Genomic DNA, 26,063 nt, shown 5'->3' with positions numbered 1-26,063 from the left:
ATGGCTGTGAAGATCAAATTAGATAACATTTGCTTAGCACAGTGCCTGGCACATAGTAAGAGTTGTCTGTTGTTCAGTTGTTTCAGTTATGCCCTACTCTCTGGGACCCCATTTGGGGTTTTCTTGGCAGAGACACTGGAGTGGTTTGCCATTTCCTTCCCCAGCTGATTTTATGGATGAGGAAACTGAGGCAGACATGGTGAAGTGACTTGCCCAGGGTCACACAGCTAATAAGTGTCTGAGGCAAGATTTGAACTCATGAAGATGAGTCTTCCTGATTCCAGCACCAGCACTGTATGCACTATGGTGCCCCATAGCTATAGAAATGTTAGCTATGATGATGATGATAATCACTCCCAATAGGTGTTTACTAAGAATGAGTTGAGTGAAGACCCATCCCATGACAGGCTTCCAAGAGTTACCAAAAAACATTCAGAGAAGGTGCTGCAGAAATGCCCCAAGAAGGAGAAGTAGGCGGCAAGGCCATGGGTGGCCCTGTTCTAGCAAAAAGGGCCACAGGATTTCCAAGCCCAAGGTCACATCTTCTCTCCCTCTGAACCCTCTGAACTGGACTTGGGCAACATCCATGAGACAACACGTAGAAAAAGGAAATTTATTGAAAAAAAAAAGGTAGGGGAGGTGTCAGGGGATAGGGCGGGGAGGTATAAGCCAGGACCCAGGTACTCATGCCTCTGGGCCTCACAGTTCCTTTGGGGGAAGAGGAAAAGGATTGCTGTGGAGCCAGGGCTGAGGTGGAGGGCATGTATCTGGAGTGGTATCTGTCTGTCCCTCTGCCCATCTCTCCATCCAGTCATGCGTCCCGTGCGTTTGAGCAGAGGAGTGAGGCAAAGCGTGTACGGGAAGGGACACTGGTGTGCTGTGTAGCGGGGTGGGGGTATACAGTAGATGGGACTGGCCTGGGGCCATGTTGAACGGGCCCAGCCCCTGATGAAAGCAAGCTCTCAGGGGCTCGGGCTCAGATTCGTCCACAAGCCCTTCTCTGGCTCAGCCAAGCCCACGGCGGGTGAGACGGCCCAGCTCAGGCCTGAGGGCGGGCAGGGACACATCGGTGAGGCTGATGAGAAGGCATGTAGCCCGGGCGGCAAATGCATCGGAACGAGCCGTCAGAGTTGAGGCACCGCCCATTGACGCACAGCGAGGTCCGGTCATCCGCCTCCTCACACTCGTTGATGTCTGAAGGAGGAGAGGCGGGATGGATTTAGTACCGGGACGTCCAGGGCTCCTCACCCAAAGAACCTGGCTCAGCTACCTCCAGGACCCAGGAGTCCGGTGCCACCACCTCCCTAAGGGAGCCAGACCTCTTGGGTGCCAAAGGTAGGGAACCCAGACAACTAAACCCTCGGGGGCCCGGCACTCCACACTGTGCCTCCTTCAGGATCTGGGGGGCAGGGCGGGAAGGGATGGTGATTCTTCCGCTCAGCGCGCTCTCCCCGCCCTCCTTTGTCCAGCTCCCCGACTCAAGCTCACCCACGCAGGCCATGCGGGCCATATCCAGCCGGTAGCCATCGAAGCAGTCACAAGTGTAGCCCTCGGGCACTCGGATGCAGCGCCCGTTGTTACAGCCGTCCAGGATGCCACACTCTTCGGCTTGCAGCCCCTCGAAGGGCTCATAGCGGGCAGCTGGAGGGAGGGGTGGGAAACATCATGGGGCCACCCCTTGACTGAGTGCCCGTCCAGGATGTGAGTGTGTGCATGGATGGGAACGAGTCCCGGCCTTGCGCACCAAACAGATGTGGTGGGAGGAGGGCAGGGGCAGGATCTAGTTGGCTGGGGGCAGTCCTCCCTTCTACTGACGAATCCTGTGACCGACTGACCCTTCACTGAGGGTCTCAGGGGGAGGTGGGTGGGCAAGGACAGGGCGTTCTTTGTGTCATGGCTGCCCCCTTGGACCAGGCCAATAAAAGGGAGGGGATAGATGTGGCCAAGATAGCAGAGATCCGACAGAGACCAGATGCTGGAGGACTCTGGTCCTTAGGGGAGGGGAAGATGAATTTACAGGAGGAGCTGAGGAGGTGGCAAGGAATGATCGGTCTGCCATAAAGTGCAGGAGTGGAAGGAGGCCCTTCCTGAGTCAGGGTGGACCAGACGCCTCCCTTGCATGGGTCAGGACCCTAGAACCCCAGAGGGAAGCCCAGAGTGATGCCGACCAGCTGCCTGAGAGAGCCCATGAGCGTGCTGGTGTCTGTACTCAGGGGGTGCTCACCAGTATAGGGGGCTCCAGCTTCCTCTTCCTCTTCCTCCTCAGGCTCTGGGAAGGAGCCACCCGTGTCCCTGGGCCGATAACGCCATCGGGCGGTAGAGTCCAGAGGTGGGCGGCCCTCAGAATCCCCATAGGCCCCAGCAGCAACGGAGTCAAAGTCAGGCACCTCAAAGGGTGGTGGGCCATAGGGGCTACCTGGGCCAGGGAAAGGCAGGGCCCCCGGAGGAGGTGGGTAAGGGTCATAGCCCAGCCCCGGGACTGGTGGGGGTGGGGGTGGGTACAGCTCTGGTCCATAGGGGAGACCTCCATAGCCTGGTCCAAAGTCTGGTCCATATTCGTAGGGGATCCCAAAGCCTCCTGGGCGGGCTGGGCCGTAGGCCGGTGGGCGAAGGACGTTGCACAGCGCCTCAAAGTCATCTAGAGGAGCAAAGGAAGGCGGTCAAAGGGCCCAGATCAGCCTTCAAGTCCTCAGCTCTTTCTGTCTACCTGGGACCTGAGAAAGAGCTGGGAATCCAGGAGCCTGAATACTAGGCCAAGGCCTATCATTTCCACTGCTTTTTAAAAAAAATAAGTTTTTATTAATATCTTTTGGTTTTTTATATCGCCATCATTTTCCCCAGCATCCCTTCCCCTCCCCTCCCCAAAAGCCATCTTATGGAATGAATAATTCTGTCACTGACTGGTGTAAACTAGGGCATCCCTTCTGAACATCAGTGCTCACATCTATAAAATGGGAGCATAAGATTAGATCTCTAAGATCTCACCTAGCTCAAAATCCTCTGATCTTATGAGCTAGGTGGGATGGTATAGACACACAGATTCTGGAGTGTCACCTCCAATATGTAATTTGCCATGTGGTCCTCCTTTGGGTGCCAAACTGTGATTACACTGGTCTAGGTACCTAACTCCCAGGTCCCTAACAGTCTCTCTCAGCCAATGCACACCCACAACGTTCTTAGACACATACCCACAATGAACTTAATCTTAAGGACTGAGGGGGGAAGTGATTGGCCCAGGGTCACCTAGCTAGGAGATATCAGAAACAGAACGTGAGCTCTCAAGTTTTCCTGCCTCGGAGCCTGGCTCTGGTGACAACATCATGTGTCTTCTCTCTGTAAGACCCTGGGAAAATCACTCCACCTGTCTGCTCCTCAGTTCACTTATCCGTGAAAATGGGGGGAATACAGATTCTATCTCACAGGGTTATTGTGAGGGTAATACATTAATGCTGATGAAATAGGAACTTTAGTATGATGAACATCGTGAAAGTCCCACTTTGGAACTCAGGTCAATGTTATTAATAATTAGCACAACCGATAATGTCATCAAGAATATATTAATGATTAATGTTATGAATTATAGCAACACATTATACTATTGTGATATAACAGCATATTGATAATGTTATTGATGATTACTAGTAATTATTAACAGGTAGCTAGGTGTTGCAGCATATAGAGCATCAGGTCTGGAGTCAGGAAGACTCATCTTCCTGAGTTCAAATCTGGCCTCAGACGATTACTAGCTGTGTGACCCTGGGCAAGGCACTTTATCCTGTTTGCCTCAGTTTCCTCATCTGTAAAATGCATTGGAGAAGAAAATGGCAAACCCCTCCAGTATCTTTTCCAAGCAAACTCCAAATGGAGTCATGAAGAATCAGACACAGCTGCAAATGGCTGAACAACTAATTATTAAATAATAAATATACAATGTAATTAATATAATAAATACATTAAATACACTAAATGACAATATAAAATATCGAAGTTAAATATCAACACCATTATTAATTATAGTAATATGTCATGCTATAATTGTATATTAATAATCAATAATACTAATGATTAATAATTGTAAATAATAATAATGAGTGGGCTCTTCCACTTAAAACCCACATGACAATTGAGCATATTTACCTATCTTCTCCTCAGTTTCCTCACATGTACATTTTGGGGGTCTCTAAAGTTCCTTCCAGATCTAAATCTGTGATTTGAATGTTGGCCTCACAGATTTCCTCTTCGGAGCCATGCCGGTAATTCCAGAAATGGCCACCAGGTGGCAGGTAGTACCCAAGGCCATAGACCAATCACCAGGCTTCTCCTTGCCTGAGTCTGGCTGACTTTCTATGATCCAGAAATGAATTCTCTGATTTTGTGCCACGCTACCAAGGGCATGGGTAAGCCCCAGGGCTTAGGGGGAAGGAGGCAGTACCTGAGTCTCGGGCTGGGCACAGAGCACAGTCCATGCTCCAAGCCTCCCCATAAAGACAGCAGCATTCAGTGTATGTGGCCTGCCGGTCTAGTCGAGGGCGGCTACACACCAGGTCTGGTCCCACCTCCTGCCAGCACACAGCCAGGTTGTCATCTGAATAGGGGTGCAGAGGGAAGGAAGGAAGGTATTTGCCTGGCACTGTTTCCTGCCTCACACCCTGGAAGCACCCTCCTACCCATTGTCAGTTCCTCTGAATGATCTGTCTCTTTTTCCTCTCTTCTCTGGCTCCTGCTCTGGTCCCCACGACCCCTTGCTCTTTGATTCTCCCAGAATGAGCTCCACACCCAAGGCCTGGGCTCCCTCCCAACCCTGGAGGCTTAGGGTGAGTGGAGGACTCTATAGGGGACAGTCTCCATTCTCCACACAGGAAATTTGTCCCTCCCTCTACCCTAGGGCAGTGGTGAGATGAGGGCTGTGGGTTACCCAGACTCTGACTGTCATTGGTCACACAACGCCGCCGGGAGCCATCCAGTACCAATGGAGGGTCACAAGTGCAATGGTAGGAGCCCACAGTGTTGACACATTGGCCTCCTTCACATGCCTCTTCTTCATCTGCACACTCATCATTGTCTGGAGAGACATGGGGGTGATGAGGAGGGAAGCCCAGAGATGTCACCTCCACATTCTAGCTCACCTCCTTTGCTCAAGCAGAAAGGATGGAGGTTAGGCCTCCCAAGAAGGACAGGGTGGTGGCATCTGACCTCAGCTTTACCCCCTGATCCCCCATTTTATCACCTCCCTTGCTGCATCAGAAGGAATAAAAGTTAGACTTCTGGATGGATTTCATGGGGAAGGTCAGCCCCAGCCCGTTCCAAAGCCCTCTCCTGCCCAATCTTCTTCTCTTCCTAGCTACTGAAGGAAGCATGAAGGCCAGACTCCTAGAAGGCTCCCCAGCATTGGGAGGGGGCATTACCTATACACTCCAGTCTCTGGGTGTGGTAGTAGTAGCCATTACTGCAGTAACAGGAGTAGCCAGGGGCTGTGTTCACGCACACCCCACTCTTGCACACCTGGTCCCCGAACAACAGACATTCATCCACATCTGTGGAAGGGAGGGTCCAAAGGCCCAAAGGTGGTCAGGGCCACCCTCCACCAATCTCATCCCACCCAACAGCCCAGAGAGAAACCAAGAAGGAAATGGGGCAGAAGCAAAGTCAGCCCTTGGCAGGAGCCAGAAGCTGGGGTAGAAGGGCCATTGGGAGAAGTGGGGAAAGTGAGAAATCAGGGTGGGAGCAGGCTCGGGGAATCGACAGGCTCCGAGCCAGCTGGGATCATGGAAGTCATCTCATCCATCCCTCTAGTTTTAGGGACAAGGAAACCGAGGCCCAAAGAGAAGTGACCTGCCCAAGGTCATTCAAATAGTAAGAAGCAGGAGGGGGATACTAACTCATCATCCATTACCCTTTTCCCTTGTGCCAAAAGACTCACCTCTCCGGACGCTGGGGTCTCCCGGGGGGGACAGGTAACCCCGGCCATGTGGGCACAGAGACTGGTATTCCGCTGGGCAAAGAGAAGGGCACGTTAGTGACTTGTGAGGTAGGACTCCATCTCCAGCCCATCTCTTTCTCACCCAGTGCCCCCTCCCACCTCCTCACTGACCTGGCCCCCCCGCCCCCATTCTCCGCCAGCCTCCTCATCCCCTGACACCTGTCTCGGGGCCTGGACACTGCTGGATGCGGCAGCCACTACCCCAGCCCTCGCCCACAGTGCAGCAGCATTCCCGCCAGGTGACATTCCTGGCCAGTATGTTGTCACAGGCGTCAGGGGCCCCTGTGTCATAATAACACTCCCTTCGCCCACTGCTAGCCCCAGGGCCGGGGCCTGGCCTTGGCGCTGTGGGCCTACGAGGAGGAGCTGGTTGAGGTGGTGGTCGGGCAGGGAGCCCTGGGCTCGAGGGCAGCTGAGGACTCAACCCTGAGAAAGGAGAAAATGGGAGGCTCTGGTTAAGGCCCCAAAACAAAAACATGCCAGGTCTACCACTGATCAGGAACCTCAGCAGGTCAGGCCCGGGTCTCAGCCTCAACTTTTTTTCTAATATAACCAGTGGCCCGCTATTCATCTTCAGGGGCACATCAGGATGTTTGTGCAGCTGGACAAGACTGGAGCCAAGGCTGTGGTAACTCACCAGATCGTGGACTTTTAGAGCCAGCAGGGCCAGCCCCTCATTTTAGAGACAGAAAGGGTCCAAGGAGGGAACAGCCACACAGCGAGCTTTCCTTTGGCCTCGAGGCCAAATGCCAATTATTTATTTTACTTGCTAAGAGCCCTAAGGGGCGACTAGGTGGCGCTATAGTGCAAGAAGACTCATCTTCAAGAGTTCAAATTCAGCCTCAGACACTGCCTAGCTGGGTGACTCTGGGCAAATCACTTCACCCTGTTTGCCTCAGTTTACTCTTCTGTAAAATAAGCTAGAGAAGGAAATGGCAAACCATTCCAGTATCTCTGCTAAGAAAACCCCAAATGGGGTCATGAAGAGTGAGACAACCGAAATGACTGAAGAAGAGGCCAGAACAAGCAGCACAGACAGCTTTGCAACCAACTGAACCCACAGGGGTCTGCTGCAAGCATCAGTTAAACAGAGAGAGAAAGGACACTCACTTGCAGGGGGTCTTGGGGGAACACAGCGCCCAGTCATGGGGTCAAATTCATCAGGGCTGGTGGGGCAAACGCAGAGGAAGGAGCCTTCTACATTCTCACACAGTGCGGCCCCACACACGCCCTGGAGGGTCTCACACTCATTCACATCTGCGGGGAGTAGGAAAGGAAGGAGTCAAGGAACCAGTCTCCCTCACACCCACCTGAATCCACTCCCCACCCCCAGCAGCCCTTAGGGCTCGTCATACCCACACAGTGGCGCCCATCCCTGGCTCCTTCATAGCCCTGGTCACAGAGACACTGGAAGGAGCCTGGCAGATTCTGACACGTGGCATGGGCCCCGCAGAAGGTGCGGTTCCGACATTCATCCACATCTGCAATCGAACCAGCAATTTTACATGGATTCCTACTCATCCACCATTCCTAGGGCTCTGGGACCAGGAGAGAAAGGACTGGCCCCGCATGGCACCTGCATCACATAGCACCATGTGCTATAATGGACGGAACACTGGACTTGGGGCAAGGAAGACCTACGTCCAGATAATGCCTGTGTCACATGTCACTTAATTTCTTTTGGCCCGAGTTTCTTCATCTGCGAAATCAGGGAATTGGCCTTAACATCCTCTAACATCAGGAAATTCTCCAGGACAGGAGAAAACCCAGGACAAAAGTGTGGAAGTCACCTGAGGACATTGGAAAATCCTACTGGGAAAGGAACTTATGACCCAGAATAAGTCTAGAGGACTAGGGGTTTGGGGGTCCCTATCCAGGCCCTACAGCAGGGAGAGGGCTGGAGGGTGCATAGACCTCCTCCTTTTCTTTTTAAACTAGTATCAAATCATTTGGCAGAGCAGTAGATACAGTGCCTGGCCTGGAGTCAGGAAGACTCATCTTTCTGAGTTCAAATCCAGCCTCAGACACTTCCTAGCTGTCTGATCCTAGGCAAGTCACTTAACCCTGTTTGCCTCAGTTTCTTCTTCTGTAAAATGAGCCGGAGAAGGAAATGGCAAACCACTCCAGTATCTCTGCCAAGAAAACCCCCAGTGGGGTCACAGAGAGCTGGACATGACTGAAAAATGACTTAATAACAACATCAAATCATTTTAATAATTACTACTTTGTAGCATAGTTTGAGACTGGTACTAATAGACCCCTTTCCTTCCCACTGTCATTTTTATTCTATTGGCCTGACCTACTCCTGAACAATAAATCTTTCTCCAGTTATTTAGGTCTATCTATTTCAGCAACAAATGTTTTATACTTAGATTCATATAGTTCCTGGATGTACCTTGGGATACAAGTATCTTTTAGCTTCTGTAATAATTTTGAATGGAATCTCTCTTTCTAGCTCTTCCTGCTGGGTTTTGTTGGTGACTGCTATGTAGAAATCTTATATCCTGCAACTTTGCCAGAGTTGTTAGTTATTTTAATTTATTTTAATTTCCTCTCTATGGTTCTCTAAGCACACCATCATATCGTCAACAAAAAGCAGTTTTGCTTTCTCTCTGCGTATTCTTATTCTGGGTGAAGCATGGGGAAACAAGGTGAGGGATGGTGGCCTCTGGGAAGACACTGAGACCAGAGCTAGTCTGGAACATAGAAGAACTTGGTCTTGGGGGAAACAGGTGTTCCTAAGCCCACAGAATTAGCTCTGGATGGAACAGTTTCATTTATGTATTTATAATTTCACCTATGTCATTTTAACCTCTGCACCCAAGCAGACTATACAGTAGGTGCTTAATAGGTGCTTGATGAATTGACTTGACCTCTGTCATCTAGTATAAATGCCTTACTTTACAGATGAGGACACTGAGGCCAAGAGTGACCAAGTAACTTGCCCAAGTTCACAGATGGTGAGAGGCTGAGTCAGGACTTGAACCCAGGTTTCCTGACTACACACCCAGTGGATACAGTCAGGGAGACCTGAGTTCCAATCCGACCTCAGATACTTACTAGCTATGAGACCCAGGGTTTCACCTTTGCCTCAGTTTCCTCAGCTGGAAGACAGGATAATAATAATGCCTGGCATACAATAGACACTAAATAATTGCTTATTTTCTTCCCTACCCCACAAAGAAGATTGCCCAGCCATTTCCCCCTTCCTGAGGCCCAAGAATTAAAACTAGAAGTGGCCTTAGAGATCCCCTAGTCTACCTTCATCGTTTGACAGATGGGCAAACAGTCTCAGAGAGTGAGGAGTTTTACCCAGCGTCTCTCATATGCTCATTCATGTCACAAACATGCATTACCCTGGCAGCCACCGCTGGGAGTGGGCTGGTAGCCCGGGTCGCAGAAGGGGACACAACGGTAGGAGCCCGGAGTGTTCTCACAACGCTGGGCCCCACACAGTGAGGGTCCGTATTCCCTGCACTCGTCTACATCTGCCAGGAAAAGAACAGAGTGCTGAAGAGAAGGCAGAGGAACGGGCGTCGGCGCGCCCCCTCGTGGCCAGCAGAGGGACCGGCGGCGCTCTGAGAGACCGAGTGCGCAGAAGCGGACCACACAAGAAGGCCACTCCTGCTCGTCCCCTTCCCGCTGGGATTCTGACCAAACCCCGCAGGCTACTGGAACCCTCCGAGACAGAACGTCAGGGCCAGAGCGGCGCGACCTGCTCAGTCCCAGCCCGTTTGCCCCCCAGCCCCAGCCACTTGCATCCCTGGGCATAGGGAGAAGAACGTTGGCTATCCTGGGGCCAGAGGTGCCTGAGCCCACCGCGCGGGTTCGGTGCGTCCTCTCACCATCACAGTTGCCTTCGGGACCCGCATGGTAACCCGGGTCACAGTCGCGGACGCAGCGGTAGGAGCCTGGGGAGTTCTCGCAGCGCTGGGTCCCACACAGGGCTGACCCTCCTTCGCGACATTCGTCCACATCTGAGGAACGCAGCACAGACCCGGAAAGGGGTCAGTCACTGGGGGGATGCTAAAGGCCCAGGACCTGAGGGAAAAGGGGGTAGAACGGAAGCTCACCGCTGCAGGAGGTCAGGTCGGCACTGGCGCGGTACCCCGGAGGACAGGCGCACTCGAAGGAGCCATCGGTGTTGGTGCAAAGGCCTCCCTGGCACAAGCTTCCATCCCGGCACTCGTCCACGTCTAGGGGACGGGGCAGCAGGAGGAAGGAAGCGCAAGGACGAACCACCCCTGCTCTCCTGCTTTATCCCACCCAATCTTCTCCACCAACCCCTTCTGACACTGTCCCATCCCAGAGCCCTGTTCTTTAAGTGCGGTCCGCACGCTAGACCCCATCCATCCCCGTTTGCGATGCCCCGCATTCTAAATACCACCCCGCCACGTTCCAGGCTGGGTCCCTCCAAAGCCCGCTTCTGTTCTAGGGCCAGGCGTACCGATGCAGGAAGATCCGCGGGGGCCAGTCTGGTAACCCGGAGCACACGTGCAGGCGAAGGAGCCGTCGGTGTTGAGACACTCCCCGTGAGGAAAGCAGAAGTCTCCCTCCAGGCACTCGTTCACGTCTGGGGGAGGCAGCGGGGAGAGGATGAAGGCTAGGGCTGGAGAGGTCTGGGCCTTTGCCCGCCAGCCAGACACTACCCGTGTCCCCGCACACCTGCGCAAGGACCGGATCGCCCGCCTGGTGGGAGCCGGTAGCCAGGCTCGCAACTGCAACGGAAGGAACCGTCCGTGTTGGTGCAATGCCCGTGGGGCCCGCAGGGGGCGCCTGAACTGCACTCGTCCACGTCTGAAAACGAGGGACGCCTGGGTGTGAGGCTGAGGCGCTCAAAATTTGGGAGAGGAGTGGGGAGAAGGCCTACAGTACAAACTGAATGAGTGAAGGAATCTGGGGGTTTGATTCCATCCACGGTGTCGTGGGGCCTGGGCTTCCCAGATCGGGAGAGATGGAGGACGACGGGCTTGCACCTCGGTCAGAAGGTCTGGGGGTCCAGGTGAGGGATGGTGCTCCAGAACCTCCCCATCGGAGGAACGGAGAAGTGTCAGGGGCAGAGGTCTGAAGGTCTGGGGTCCAGATCACAAGGTGGGGACAGATGTTCCAGGGACGCCCCGTCGGAGGGATTGGCGGTGTATGGTCACAGGGTCCCCAGAGCAGAAGGCTAAAGGTCTGGGGTCCAGGTCACAGGCTGTGCGGGGATTGTTCAGATCTTTCCTATCAGAAGGATGGGAGGTGGGGGGAGAATGTGTTTCAGGGCCCTAAGTCAGAAGGATAAGCGCCAGGGGCCAGCTGGGTGAGCTAGGAGTGAAAAAGTCCTGGGACACCAGTCTCACCAGCACAGCGCCCCTGGAGCAATCGGTGGCCGACGGGACAAGCCCGGCACTGGAAGGACCCTGGCGAGTTGACACATTCCTGTCCCGGGCAGGCCACGTGATTTTCACATTCGTCTATGTCTGGGGGAAAGAGAACCGAGCAAGGGAAGGGCATAAGCCCCGCCCCTGGGGCGCCTAAGCCCCGCCCCTCATTCCAAGCCCTGCCCTGCCCCCTCACCCTCACAAGCCTGGCCCGCGGCGTTGAGCCGGAAGCCAGTGGGACAGGTACACAGGTACGAGCCATCCACATTCTCACAGCGTCCGTAGCTGCAGGGCGGCGGGGTTTGCTGGCATTCATCCACGTCTGCGGGATACGGGGCGGCACAGATGGGGCACAGGGCCTAGCGACTCCCCAGCCCCACCCTCAGGCACACCCTGCAGGGTCCTCCCGAGGTTGGCCACCACCCCCTTCCCTACATCATAACAAGATGACCCCTTCTTAGACCATCTAGTGCATCCCTCTCATTTTACAGATAGGGAAACTGAGGCTCAGCGGAGCAAACAGCTTTTCCCAGAATCACAACGAAGGTCAGGAACAGAGCAAGAAGTTAGAAGCCAGATAGATCCCAGACTCCCAATAAGATGCTATTCCATCTCCCAGTCTCCAATTTCAGGAATTTGCCTGAAACATACTCCATCCTCATCTCTCCCGGTGGAAATCTTTTTCTTCCTTCAAAGTGCAATTATTAAGTACATCTTGACCCTTTCCCTCCCAACCATCTTACAGATAGTAATATTGAGGCCAGTATGACAGTAATGAAGAGACTGGGCTTACAGCCAAGAAATATGGTTTTGAATACCAACTCCCATATTTACCAAGGGAAGCTTTACAAAATAGCTTGTCTTAAGCTTTACCAAGCTCTACCCTCACCGCATTATAAGGTCATTATCTACGTTTTACATATAGGGAAGCTGAGGCTCAGATATCTGAAGAGACTTGGCCAGGATTATACAGCTAAGCAAGTGTCAGGGAGCACTCTTTGGTCTCCTTTTCCCCAGGAGTTCAGAACTGGAAGGACACCTCGAGTTTCCAAGTCCATGAAGCCCCCATTTTATAGATGAAGGAACCAAGGCTGAGGCATGGGAGAGGGCTTGCTCGGCTGGCCCAGGAAATCGGGAGGTAGAGAGCTGGAATGTCAGGAGATGGGACAGGGAAGAAATGAAACGTGGAGGGATAGACAGAACACTGACTTTGCAGTCAGGAGACCTTGGGTCCAAGCCCTGCCTCTGACACCAGCTGTGTGATTCTGGGCAAGTCACATGACCAAAATGAGACTCAGTTTCCTCATCTGTAAATGAGTAAGTTGAATTAGATGACCTCTAAGTTCCCTCTGAGCTCTTAAATCTATAAGCCCCTCCACATAATAGAGGGAGAGGAAGGGGTGGGACATAGGGGTGGTGCCCTGGTGAGCAGAAGGAGCAGTGAAAAAGAACCATACCAACACATGGTGCGCCAGGCCCATGGGAGCGGTATCCAGCAGGGCAGGCGCAGTGGTAGCTTCCGGCTGTATTGTCACATCGGCCAGGCCCACAGGGAGGGGGGTCCCGGGCACACTCATCTATGTCTTCACACTCAGGGCCTTGGAAGCCAGGTGGGCAAGAACAGCGGTAAGAGCCAGGCAGATTTTCACAGTGGCCCCAGCCACAGGGCCCTGGGCTCTGGGCACATTCGTTGATGTCTGAGAAGGGAGACAGAACTGGATGTTAGGGTCCCACTTTGCCACCAGTCCACATGGACATCTAAGGAGGTCTTTCTGCCCCCCAAAGAGCCTGTGGGATTCCCCTGGCCAGCCCAAGAACTCACCCCCTGATTCTCAACTCTGAGCACACCCAGGTGGGGTCCAATCCCTCAAATATCACTCCCAGTCTTCTACTTTGTCCCTCAAGCCCAATCCTCCACCCTCCATATCCCCTTGGCCCTAAGCCTTCCTCCCGTGTTCCCTTTGCTGAGCTATGTGCTGATTCTTCTCCGCCTCCCCCCACCCCCTTACCTTGGCAGCCAGCTCCATGGGGAGCAGCCTTGTACCCAGCTGGACAAACACACAGGTAGCTACCAGGAGTGTTCTCACAACGCCCATTGGTGCAGGGCTGCTGGACACATTCATCCACATCTTCAGGCACAAGGATTTCAGGAGAGCCAGGGATCAGAAGTGAGCAGTGGATAACAATTCTAGCTTCCATGCCAGTCCTAGGCTTGTCCCTATGGGCATCCCCACATCTTCCTGCTCCTCTCCCCACCCTATGCAGACCCCCAAGATCTGTGCCTATGGGCAGAGTTGATCAGAGCAGTTGGAGGACAAAGTGTTTATCCTGTCAGATTTGGCAGAAGGAGAGGGCCAAAGACTCACCCTGACATTCAGTGCCCTGTGGACTAGCCTGGAAACCAGGAGCACAGATACAGCGGTAGCTGCCTGCTGAATTCTCACAGCGCCCATGGGCACAGGGTCGGGGTACCTGGCGGCACTCATCCACATCTGTCCCAGAGAATTGGACGGAGAGGGGGAGGTAAAGTCAGAGGGGTCAGAGGAGATGGGCCCTCCTTCCTCTAGGGTTCCCCATCCTTCCCCCTTGGGTCCCCAGTCTCACCGATGCAGTGTGTGCCATGGGTGCTGAGCCAGAAGCCCGAGTCACACACACATGTGTAACCCCCCTGGCGGGGGATACATCGCCCTGGGCCACATATCTGGGGGTTCCGCTGACACACGCCCCCTGCCACTGGGCCTGGTGGACCAGCCAATGATCAGTATGTTGCCCAGCTCTGATGCCCAGCCTCCCCTTTAATCTCTCCTGAAATACAATTTTCTCTTCTATCTCCTTCCCCACTGAATGGGCTTCTCTCTCCCCTCTCCCTTCAGATCTTCCTCATGCCTCCAGAATCCCCTCCTCTCTCTCAAGATCTTCCCTTCTAGTCCCTTCTCCATGTAGAGTTCCCATTCTAGATCACCATCATCTTCAGCTCCTTACCTCTTTCAGGGAATTCAGGAATTGGCTGGATGGGGACAGTGGGTAGGGGTTCCTCAGGCCTAGGCTGGGGCTGAGGCCGGTGTCTGGGTCTAGACTCTGGGCGGGAAGTATGTGGGTAGCTCCAGACAACTGGACAGGGAAGTAGGCAAAAGGTCAGGTCAAGATTATGGGCACTTGATGCCATCCATGCCTTCTTCTCATTTCCCAGCAGTGCCCATTGCTACCCATCTACCTCTGTCTTTGCCTGTATCAGTTCAAGGTGGATGGAGAGGCCCAAATATCTAGAGCTTACCTGTAGGGGCCCAGACTGGGGGTGCTGGGGTGACAGGTGGAGGTATCCGAGGCTGACTGATGGGTACTCGGGGTGGCTCCTGGCCCAAGGGGCGAGTGTTATATCTGAGGTCAGAGGCTGAGTAATGGTAGCCAGGTCCAGCTGGGCATATCTCCCTGAAACCCTCTGTAGGAGAGATTGGAAAAGTGGGGAATAAAAAAGTCAGGGAATAAAAAAGTGCTATAAAGACAAATTGAGACAGACAGAGAGATGCAGGTCAGTAAGACAGGGAGGCAGAGACAGTAGGACTTGTAGAGCTACTGAGCTGGGGTATGTGAGGGCAGAGTGTAGGATTTGGGGAGTGCTGCACAAACGTGTACAGAGTATGGATCCTAGGGTGTCCTGCTGGGTAAAGAGGCTCAGATAGCTGTGTGTCCAGGCTATGAGATGTGAAGGGAATTGGGATGCAGAGCTATCCAGCATGTGGAATTTGGGTGACCTGGGGGCCAGGGTACCGGGATTGAGTGTAAGATGTGTGACTGTACAGGTTAGGGCATCCCCTCAGAGTGTGGGTATTTGCAGTCAGAATAAGATAGATGGTAGAGCATTTGGAAAATGCTGTAGGTTGAGGTAACAGTTTGGGGGGGGGGGTCAGGATGTAGAATGAGGATACAGAGACCAGGATACAGAGGAATCCTGGGGCCCACCTGAGCCAAAAGGTGGGCACAGTTGGCAGCTATGGCCCCAGGCCTTGCCCACCCGACTACAGCAGCAGATTTGTTTGGTGATATTGCGTAGGATGGGCAGCGAACAGCCTCCAGCCCTGAGTACCCGAAAGCAGGGGCCCTTTGCCTCTGAGATCACATGCTGGGCTAGAGAAGAGCCGGGGGGCCAGAGGCTGTGGTCAGAGGGACAACTTTGGGAAAAGGGAGACGGAGTGGGGAGAGGCTGGGTGGAAGGGAGTGGCTTGCAGTGAGCGGGGAGAAAGGGTTTGGGAATGGGGGCGGGACTTGGGGTGAGCAGAGGTAAAAAGGGGCAAGGCTTTGGACTAGCAGAGGAGAATCCTGATACTGAGTACACAGTGGCATTCGGAGGGCGGGCTTGGGTCTGAATTGGGAAAGGTTAAGAGGGGCAGGCTGGGGCTTTGGAAAGGAGTGGGGCGGGGTTGAGGGTTCGCTTAGGGGTAGGCGGTCTTGAAGTACAAAGGCCGGCAGGGAGTAGCAGAGTATGCCAAGGTGGGGTCTCTCACAGATGCAGCTGCTCCGGGATGAATCTAGCAGGTAGCCGTCGGGGCACACGCACGTGTAGCCGCCGCGAGTGTTCGCGCACTCCCCGTGTTGGCACCGCCCTGGCTCAGCGCACTCATCCACATCTAGGAAGGGGGACAGGGAAATGGGGCCAGGCCGGCCTGGTGGAGTGGGTAGGGTCCAGTGTCCCTGCGCCCGTCCCCGTTTTCCAGGCGCTGACCAGCCCCATTCCCGAAAACCTTTTCATGACCCGCCTCGCTCGAGTGCCCCCTCACCGGCGCAGGAGCCGTTGACTCTTTCAAAGCCAGTGGGGCAGGCTGCGTCTGAGGATCCCACTCGGCCTACGCTGCCTGGGGAAACAGGAGAGGGTGTAGTTTAGCCAGGCCCCCCGCCAGAGAAACTGAGATTAGAGTCGAGGCGGGGCTGGGTGTGAACTGACCTCCCCCAGGCCTGAGGGGATGAAAAGTGAAAGGGGTGGCTTTAGTACAGATAGGATAGGAGGGAGAGGCTTAGCACCTGGCGCTTTTCAGTGTGCTCGTGCCTTCTCGGGCAGTGGGAGAGGGGAGGGAGGGGGACAGAGGGGCTCTTCCCTAATCCAGACCAGATTCCTTACTTAGGTGCTCGGAGCACGGCTGGCAGTCGTGAACTCCCCAAGCCAATCCAGCCCCTCGACAACAGACCTCGTGAGTTCGTAGCCCTGGGAGGGGGGGACGCGCACTGCAGAGGACAAAGGAAGGGGCTCAGCTCGTCCAGGAGCCAGCGCCCACCTACCCTTCGCTGGTCCCAGCTCAAGGGCTCACCTCGCCTTCGCGGAGCTGTCGGAAGCAGTACCCAAAGCCTGAGGCGTCAGTGTAACCGCCGCCCTCTTCCTCCTCACCCCGGGGGCTGCTCTGGGCCAGCACCGTGTACAAGGCGGCACGGTCCGACGGCACCCCCGAGGTCCGGGCCTGGCCCTGGCCCGTAGCCGCCGTTTCCTCGGGGCCCAATGTGGGCCCCGGGCCGCTCACACGCTCCACTTGGTGGATAATGACTGAAGCCTCCTGGGGGTGTTCCACATGCACGCTCACCAGGGAGGCCACGCCTGGGGGGTGGGGAGTAGTAGAGTGAATGCTTGTGCGGAGCTAGAACTAGGCTATAACACAGTGTGTGTGGCGGGGGGGGGGGTGTCCCACGGGAGATAGTCTAGGAGGGGAAGCCTAAGTCCCACCGGAAAGAGTAGGTCTGCGGGGACCCAAGAAAGAGAATGGGAGGGACAATGATTCTAGTCAGAAGAATGGAAAGCTAGGAAGGACTTCTAAGAAATTTCACAGATGGGAAAACTGAGACCAGTGGACTGGGAAGAGGCCACCCAAAAGCATCAATCTCGTCTTAAAATCACACAAATGAAAGCTGGGAAGAGAGCATTTAAATCTGGAAGGGACTTTGGAAATCCTTTAGTCCAAGCCCTTCACATTACTGATGAGGAAACTGAGGCCCAGAGAAGCACCCAGTATTCGAATGCAGCTCTTTTTCCATTTACATCATATCATAGATGCTTTTCATCTAGCCCTACAGATAGCTCAATTCAGGCCCAGAGAAGAATAGACCCTTGGCCAAGTCCACACCTGTCTGGAGGAGATCCAGGGTAGAAGCCAGGCCCCCTGACTCACTGCCTGGACCTGCCTCCACTGCACCCCCTCCCCAAAAGAGCCCTGTCGCTTCCCCACCCCCTCCCCAGACCCAGGAGGGCTCCTAGCTGGGGGCGTGTGTTTTCTCCCCTCCCCTCACCGTCCTCTTCCTCCCGATGGTTGGCCAGGGGCAGCGTGTACACCGACTTGGTGACCCCCGGAGGGGGAGGCGGAGGTGCCTCGTGACGTGTGCGGGAGGCAGGCAGCTGACAGAACTTGCCCGCGAAGTCCGGGGGGGCAAAGACAGCGGTCTTTCTTCACACACACACCCCCATTGTGGCACAAGAGTGGACACAAGACTAGGAAAGGATGGAAGGGGCAGGAGCAGGTCACGCGTCCCCTCCTCCCCTGCCTCACTCTGCCAGCAGAACACAGAAACCTCCTTCTCTCACTTCTCCCCTCTTTTGTCCAAGAACCCATCTTTTCTTTTCTCTCAGCTATTCTCTCTGCTCCTCAAGGAACCAGGCGTGCCTGTCCTCCATCCCTTCGGAGAAGCTGAGCGTCCGCTTCAACAGTCTCCCCCCCCCACAATCCAAATGTCCTCTTTCCTCAGCTGCTCCTCCCCCACCCCACTTTACGGCTTAGCTCTCCCCGCCAGCTGCACCCCGGGAGGGGAAGCGCGTGGTCCCCATATGGGACATCGGGCCCAGCTCCCGCACGCAGGGACATCCGGGCGTGGTGCCTCCACTGGTGAGGCCGGGTAAACAAACGCGATGGGGGGAAGGAGGGCGGCTCCACATTCCCCTGGCTTAGCATGGGGGCCTTGAGGGGTGCAACTCTATCCCCCCCACTCAAAAAGCAGGCTTTTCTGCCTCCACCTTCCTGGAACCCCACGCCCAGCTGTGCCCAGCTGCGGGCAGCTGTTTGGCGCTCCGGGGGGACCAGGGGCGGGTCCTACTCTGAGTCCTCCTCTCTACCCTTTCTACCCTGCCGGCCTCTTCCCCCACGGGAGCCCCCGAAGCCGCCAGCGGCAACAGCTGGAGACAGCTGTGGGGTGGGGCCGGGCGGGGGCCAGCCAAGCCCGGGAGTGGAGGCGGAACTCTGGGGTCCTAGGTCTCAGGGAGTGGAGGAGGCGCTAGGACTAGGAGTCTTGCTGCTGGGGTTGGTGGGGGGGAGAATCTCACAGAAAAGAGGGGGAAGGGAAGTCAGGAGTTCTCTGGGCAAGAGGGGGGACAGGACTCCAGCCAAGGTTTTGTGGGCAGAGATTTCGGTTTTGGAGATCAGAGTTGGTTTTGGTGTTGTAAGCTGGGGTCTCACAGGGGTAGGGAAGGGGGAGAGGCGGGCGCAGGGGCGGGAGGGGTCCGGTGGAAATTCTTCCCCGTTGTTCTTGGCGCCAGCAGAGCCCCGCTCCCACGGGCCAGGCCCACGCCATGGGCGGGGCGCTCCTCCGGGGTAGTGCCAATTCCTCCCTCCCCTTTGGGAGGAGTGGGGAAGGAGGGGCTGGGGGCCGAGGATGCCGGGGTCTTGGTAAGGTCAGGCCCGGCCTTGCAAGCATCCCGACTGCGCCTGCCTCCCCAGGCAAGAGGCCAGAGGATCCTGGCACCATCTCAGGGCTCAGCCCCTGGCACGAGAGCTGGCATCGTGGGCCTGAATGCCTGGCTCCCCCAGGGTCCCCCGGGCTGGGTCTGTGAGGCAGGGGCGGGGGAAAGGGGCGGGGGCCAAGCGGGAGATGAGCTCACGCCGGCCGGGTCTGGAGCGGGGCCAGGCCTGGCCTGTTCCCGGCGCCCGGGGGGCCCCCAGCTCCCTCCTCGCCGGCTGCCGCAGTCTCTGAGGCTGGGGGCCACCCCCGGGGGCAAGCGAGGAGACGGGGAGAGGCGCAAAGTTGGGGTAGAGGTCGAGGCTCAGAACAGGGGAGCTAGGCTCCCCTCTCCCTCAGTCCACAATCCGAGGTACGGCTAGACTGAGAGATGTCCCGCTGAGGGCAATTGAAGCCTGGGGGAGAAAGGGTGGCCCAGCAAGGGCAGGTGTCCAGCGTCCAGCCTGGGTTAAACCTGCCTCATCCCCTCCCCTGCCCTCCACTGAGAGGAACAGGTGGGGTGGGGAGCTAGGTATGGTTGGATTTCCTCTTAGTTTAAAGGACCCCTGTCGTCTCCCAGGAACTGTGCAGTCGTCACTCCCCTCCCCACCCGACCACCAAGGCCTTGTCTGTACACCTAGCTGGCACCTGGAGGGAGCACCTAGTTCCATCTCCTAGTCGGGAGAACCAGGCTCTCCCCCTGGGTCCCCAGGCGCTGCTTCGAAGGAGCACTTTAGTACTCCTTCAAGGCCCTCTCTGAGGTGCGCAGTCCCATTTTCACCCAGTGTCCCATAGTCTGCACCTCGAAGGGGCTCCCTGGAAGCCCTCCCTCCCCTGTGTCTTCTGGGGATGCTAGACTCTCACCTAGGAAGCACCCTTTGCCCTCCTCTCGGCTCTGGAAGGCTCCCTCCCTTTTTTGGAGGCTCAGGGCCGACCTTGAGCAGGAAAACTGACTCTCTTGTGCCCCTCCACTATGTGGCTCCCTGCCCCCTCCACGGGCATCCTGCTTCCTTTTCTGTGTAGTTCCCTGTCCCTGGCAAAGGGTGTCCGGCTCCCTCTTCTGCGCCTTTCCCCTAGGGATATCACTGATCCATCCGGGGGCACCCTTCTTCCTCCCCTGTGAGGCTCCCGGCTCCCTTCCCTGGCCCTCAGTCCCGGCCCCGTCCTTGGACTGGCACTCACAGACTCGGAAGCCTGGCCCCGCGGGTGCTGCCCCGCCAGGGGAGCCGCTCTCCACGCTCGTGGTGTTGGCGCGCACGCAGTGGGGCACGCAGCGATTCCCTGTGCAGCGTAGGCGGCACACAGCCGGGGTGAAGAGTACTCGGAGCCGTTCGCGGGGCCCGGGCCGGGCGGCTGGGCTGGGCAGCAGCGGCAGCAGCGACAGCACTAGGAACACGAGGCGCCGGGGCTGCCGGGCGCCCGCCATAGCTGCGCACTGAGCTGCCTTGCCGCCCGCCCGAGGGGCCCAAGCCCAGACAGCAGCTAGCGCTGCGCAGTGCGGGAGGGGAGGGGAGGGGAAGGGAGGGGAAGGGAGGGGAACAGAGGGGTGGGGGATGGACCGGGGAGGGGGCGGCCCCACTCGCCCCCGCCCAACCCGGCCCAGCCTGGCCCGGCCCGGCCCGGCCCAGCCCAGCCCAGCCGGGCCAACCCCCTCCTAGTTCTTTGGCAACCGCGCGGGGGCGCGTGGGGCCGGGCTCCTTGCCAACACCAATGTTTGTGTGCGACGCGGGGGAGAGCGCGGGCCTGATCACCGCCCCCCTCCCCACTCACACACTCTGCTTTCCTCAACCCATTCCCTCCCCTTCCTCCCTCCTTCCCCCTACCCCACACCCCGTCCAGGCCAAGCCCAGCCCGCTCCAGCTGCAACAAGTGGTTGGGAGGGGGGGAACAGGTGGGGGCTCTAGGGACCCCACAGGCGCTTCCTGGGGCTCACGGATAGCTGAGTAGCTGACCCAGGGGCGCACACCTGGAATCTCCCCCCTCTCCCCCATTCCGCTCCGAACCGGCCCACACAGCTGGAAAGAGGACTAAGTGCAGTGGGAAGCCAAAGTCCCGTCGGGGGCAGGCAGTAGAGGGGTACATCTGGGGTCGAGAGGACGGGGCACTGCTGGACTAAGAAGTCGGGGGAGGGACAGCGCTCTGAGGAGGGCACATCTGGGGACCGAGAGGGCTACAGCTGATGGAAGAAGCTGGCAGCAGGGAGGCACAGCTGGAGAAGATTCTGGGGCTACAGATGTTTCAAGAGGCTGAAAGCAGGGGCACTGGTGAAAGGTGGACCAGCCGGGAGGTGGAGGCAGGGTTCCCAGTTTTTCTGTCTGTGCCGCCAGGTCTCTCCTTCACACACACCCCCACTTCCTCTTCTGTTCCCCCCTGTCCCGAAATATCAGACCAGACCCTTCCACCGGCGCCGCCGCTTCATAATTCCCTTTGTTGTCTGGACTGGGGGCTCCGCCAGACGCCCCTCGCTCACTAGTCAATGGGGCCCGTTCGGGACCCCTCTTCCTTTCCCGCCTGCCTTTTCCCTTGCGAACTCGAGCGGGGCTCGGACTCCCGAGTTCTTCCCGCTGGCGACCAGGAAAGGGTTAAATGGGTGGGGGTAGGGTATGTTCCCTGGGCCGCCCGCCCCGTGGGTCAGAGGCTCTGGACATCATCTTCCCTGACAATCTCCCTCCCCCGGCACCTTACCTCCCTCCCCCACGCCCGCTGTCACGGAGCCACCCTGGGAGAGGGGCTGGATTCCAGGGACCCTAAGCTGTCGCCCTGGGGGAAGGAAAAGAGAGAGTTAAGGGGAGGGAGTGAAAAGCCTGGCCCCTAGACCCCTCTCCCCACTCCACCTCCAGCCCTGGGTCCCCTGAGGCTCGGGAAAAGAATCGCCAGAGTCCCGCAAGAGGGCACCCCAGGCCCGGGACGGCGGCGCCACCAGCACGCCCGGTCCCTTGGGGTTTCCCCCTTGGACAATGCAGGGCGTGGGAACCAGACGGCCTTATCGGCCTCGGGGGAGGAGAAAGGAGGGGCCGAAACGCTTACCGGGGGCCCGGGCAGGAGCAGCGGCCGCTCTCTCCAGCTGGCGGCTTAGCCGCAGAAGGCCCTTGTGTCCTGGCCCTCGGGGTCGGCGGCGCTGCAGCAGTGCCCGGGCCTCTTGCAGCCTGCGGAAGGGGAAGGGAGGCGGTCAGCCCGGGGCCGGGAGGGCGCCCCCTGGCTCCTCCTGGGGCAAAATGAAGAAAGAGCCACCCCACCCCACCCACGAGCTTTACCCCCTCCTCCCCATCGAGGCTAAAGCAGGCGCCCCCTGCAGGCACTGCCCGAAGGATGAGGGTACCCCGAGAGACCTGACGCAGAGACAGACTCAGAGACTAGAGAGAGAGGCAAAGAGTGACCTAGTGACCCGGAGAGAGATGCGATTGATCGGTCGAGAAGCAGATGGCACAGAGCCCTGGCAGTAGAGACTTGGAAAGAGAGGACTGAGACCTTCGGGAAATAGAGACTTGGGGATGACACAGTCAGAGATATGCAGTGGGTTAAGACAGAAAGGGAGACAGAGCAGGGGACAGAAACCCAGACACGGACCCCCAGAGGCTGAGAGACCAGGGAACCGGTGCGGGAGACTGTGACTGGAAAGGCCAACGCAGAGTCCTCATCCTACCCCTGAGAAGGGGGAAGACACAAAAATGGAGAAACTGAGAATATCATCTGGGGGAAGGGGAGCCAGAGATTTGTGGAGACATTAAAAAGACAGACACATCCAGATGAGATAGGGAGCCTGGGAGGTAGAGACTTGGGGAGAGGGGAAGGGAAGAGGGCCACTGGAACGCAAAGCTGGAGGCTTCCATCTGAGACAGAGAAAGCACGAGATACCAAGAGATGACTGAGGAAAGCTGTCTCACCGGAGAGTTTGGGAAAGAGAAACCTGGAGAGCAGAGGAGACTGAGGAAGAGACACAGGGCTGGAGAGTAAGAGTGTGTGACTGACAAAGAGACAGAGAATTCAACTCAGAGACAAGAGACACACATGGCATACAGATAGAACCATGGAGAGAGACAGAGCCTGGAAAAGGTGGAAAGGCAGTAAGAGGAGAAAGAGGCTTAGGGAGGAAAGACAGGAGAGCAAGACTGAGATTGACACTCCCATGAGATACAGATACACAGGCAGAACAACTCAGATACAGAAAGACTGGTGGGGGGAGCAAAGACACCCACAGAGAGATGCAACTCACAGAAAGGGGACCGCCCACAGGGAAGACACCAGAGACCAATATGTGGTAGAAAGGAGGGAGAAGGGGAGAAGCAAAGGGAGAGACGATGGGGGTGGTATGGAGCCACTGAGGGAGATTGTGAGTCAGAGACAGAATTAAGCCTGGAGTCGGGGGGGGGGGAGGGGGAGACAGAGACAGAGAGACAGAGAGAAGGTAGGGAGGGAGACAGAGACAGAGAGGAGGGAGGGAGGGAGAGAGAGAGAGAGAGAGAGGAGAGAGAGAGAGAGAGAGAGAGAGAGAGAGAGAGAGAGATGAGCTGGTGAAGAGTCAGAGGGATGAAGGAGAGCAGACGTAGTGATATCTATGACACTTGTAAAGAGAGAGAGCCCCGGTGAGAAGACAGACCTCACCATTTGGGGGAAAGGAAAAGATCCGAGTACTGACTCCAGGCCTTCCACAAGAAGACAGAGACACAATACAATAACATTCTAAAGCATACATCTATGGCTTGAAAAGGACCTTAAAGATAATTTAGCCTAACCCCCTCATTTTACAGATGAGGAAGTTGAGCTCCAGGAAGGTTGACTTGTCAAAATAAAAGGGCTGGGACTCGTTTGCTCCTCTGCTCTGAGTCCAGCCTCCTTTCGCAAACACCATGCAGCCTCTTGAAGAAGACAGAGATGGAGATAGAGACCCAGAGAACACCTCTAATCGGTGAACCCAGTCAGCCGAGACCCAGAGAGAGACAGCAACTCCCAAGAGACAGAGAGAACTGGGGGAATGAGAGGGTGGGGTGGGAGGGTCACTATGGGATGCAGTCCAGTAAGGAGTGAAAAATGAAACAAACGGACTATCAGAGGCAAGGGCAGCACCGACTGGGGTTAGGAAAAGAGCCCCCGGTCTGCACTCACGTCAACGGCTGCCAGGTGAGGGAGGCCTCTCTACGAGTGACTGGCACGGGGCTGGGGGTGGGGGCCGCTGTGGCCCGGGGAACCCGAACAGCTCGACAGCCGGGCCGACAGGGGCACAGCTGAGGAGCTACACACTGCTCCCCTGGTGGGCACTGCGGAGACGAACAGGGAGCTGCAGGGAAGAGACCAGGGCTATGTGAGCGAGAGCCTCTCTCCCCTCGGGCTCCGTGGGACCAGAGGTAGGAGCGTCGTCAAACCCAGCCTCCATCCACCCCGCGCCGCGCCCAGTGCCATCCCAGAGACGGAGGCAGAAGCTCAGACAGAGTGCCCCTAGCGCTCTGCCCCTGCCCACGCGACCCCCGACCGCCCCGTCCAACCTCCGCCCCAGGCGGTCACTCACCTCTAGAACAGGGGCCCGGGCGTGGAGGGCGTCCAGCGCAGCAGCGGCGGCAGGCAGCTGCAGGGCTGGAAGCAGAGGGTCGCCAGAAGGAGGAGAGGCCGAGGTCAGCTGGGCATCACCACCCACAGCTTCGGCTGCTAGCCTCCAACCTCCACCAGCTCCCCGAGGACCCCCAGACGCACTCCCTCATGCCTCCACAAGGTGGCGCCGCCCTCCCGGAGGCCCCGGCTCCGAGCTTGGGGCCAGGCTCCCGGGGCCCCCCAAACCCCCTGCGTCCCTCCTCCCCTTCCACCTCCAGGCCCTGCGCAGGCGCACCCCCTCCTCCGCAACCCTCCAAGACCGCTCCATTCTCTCCTGCAGGGGGTTACCAGACCCACGGGCTCTCAGGCCCCTAGGATGGCAAAGGGATGGAAAAGTGGGGTGGCGTGGGAGGCAGTACGGCCAGGCCTTTGGTTGCCAGTCCCAGGCCTCTGCTGCCCCCATGGAGAAGGAGCGTTGGAGGAAAAAACCTTTGGAGAAGCCCCCTCCCCCCGGGCCTGCCGGTTAACCCCTTCCCGGCCCCGCCCCCGGCGCGGCGCGGCACTGCTGAGCTCGGGTTACTAAGCGGATTCGCAGAGGCGGGAGCCGGAGCCCTGGCCCTTTGTAGCGGAGCGCGGGGGCCGATCTGGCAGGGGGGCGGGGTCGGGGAGAACCAGGCACTGCTCACTCTCTCTACCCAAAACCCGGGGATAGGGCCTGGGCTTCCACCCCGGATGGACTGAGGGCTGTCCGGAATCAAGGGTAGAGGGAGACAGGTGAGGATCTTTCCTCCCTTCTTCCTCCCTCCTTTCTAATGGGGCTGGGGGGCGCGGACTGCAGCCCGGGGCTGCCGCCACCTGGATTTCGGGGAAGAGGGGGCTCCCTGTGCACACACTGGGGGCTCTCTGTCCCTCCCTCCCCGCTTTTACGGGGACCATGGGGGGAACTGACTACAGGCTGAGGGGACGGGCTGGCACTGCCTGGGAATGGAGGGGGCGGTTGTTCTCTGTCCACCCTCGGGGGGTTCGGCGTTCCTCCCTATCCCCTTCCTTTCTTCCTCCCTTTCTACTACTTCTGGGGGCGCCGATTGCAGGCTGGGGCGGGGGGGATGTGATGGTACCACCTGGGACCCAGGGGTGGAGTTAGGAGTTAGGAGCCCCCCACCCACTACAGTCCATGTGAGACCCTCCTCCCCTTCCCTGGGGGCTGCTGTTTGAGAGTGAGAGGAAAGGGAGCGAATCAGGAAACTGAGTGGACTTACCGGGCCTGGCCCCCTGGGCGGCCCCGGCCTCTACTCCCCGGTGTCCCTGCAGCCCCGACGGCCCGGCCTGGGCGCGGCTCGCGAACCAGTAGCAGCAGCAGCAAGAGGAGGAGCAGGAGGAGGGGGCGGTGGTGGAGGCAGCAGTAGGGGCTGGGAAGTAGCATCTTGTCTTGTTCCGTGTCCCTGTCCCGTCCAGTTCCTGACTCTGGCCCCTCTGTCTCCCGCGCCCTGGTCTCCCTCCTCCTACCCCGCCCTCCC

The 26,063-nt window shown here is 57.2% G+C and overlaps 1 protein-coding gene across 1 annotated transcript; it reads right to left on the bottom strand.

Moving 5' to 3' along the window:
- Window positions 1–599: 599 nt before the first annotated feature.
- LTBP4 (latent transforming growth factor beta binding protein 4) lies at window positions 600–25,987 on the bottom strand. Its single transcript, XM_078145819.1, is given in 36 exon segments — window positions 600–1,194; window positions 1,489–1,641; window positions 2,225–2,638; window positions 4,433–4,585; window positions 4,916–5,062; window positions 5,406–5,534; window positions 5,921–5,992; window positions 6,140–6,406; window positions 7,091–7,237; window positions 7,336–7,461; window positions 9,337–9,468; window positions 9,826–9,957; window positions 10,054–10,176; window positions 10,428–10,553; window positions 10,646–10,777; window positions 11,320–11,439; window positions 11,537–11,662; window positions 12,798–13,037; window positions 13,350–13,469; window positions 13,707–13,832; window positions 13,945–14,079; window positions 14,323–14,451; window positions 14,615–14,779; window positions 15,301–15,465; window positions 15,843–15,965; window positions 16,116–16,190; window positions 16,454–16,547; window positions 16,549–16,557; window positions 16,641–16,921; window positions 17,608–17,743; window positions 17,745–17,806; window positions 21,709–21,783; window positions 22,051–22,169; window positions 24,127–24,298; window positions 24,527–24,591; window positions 25,806–25,987. Coding segments are annotated over 36 exon segments (5,109 nt in total). The 5' UTR covers window positions 25,970–25,987; the 3' UTR covers window positions 600–1,039.
- Window positions 25,988–26,063: the final 76 nt, after the last annotated feature.

The sequence above is a fragment of the Phascolarctos cinereus genome, unplaced genomic scaffold (genome assembly GCF_003287225.1).
Source record: "Phascolarctos cinereus isolate Bilbo 61053 unplaced genomic scaffold, phaCin_HiC Scaffold_726;HRSCAF=1367, whole genome shotgun sequence".
In the NCBI taxonomy this organism is placed as follows: Eukaryota; Metazoa; Chordata; class Mammalia; order Diprotodontia; family Phascolarctidae; genus Phascolarctos; species Phascolarctos cinereus.
Note: the sequence above shows the minus strand (reverse complement) of the source record. Positions and strands in the feature narration are given on the sequence as shown.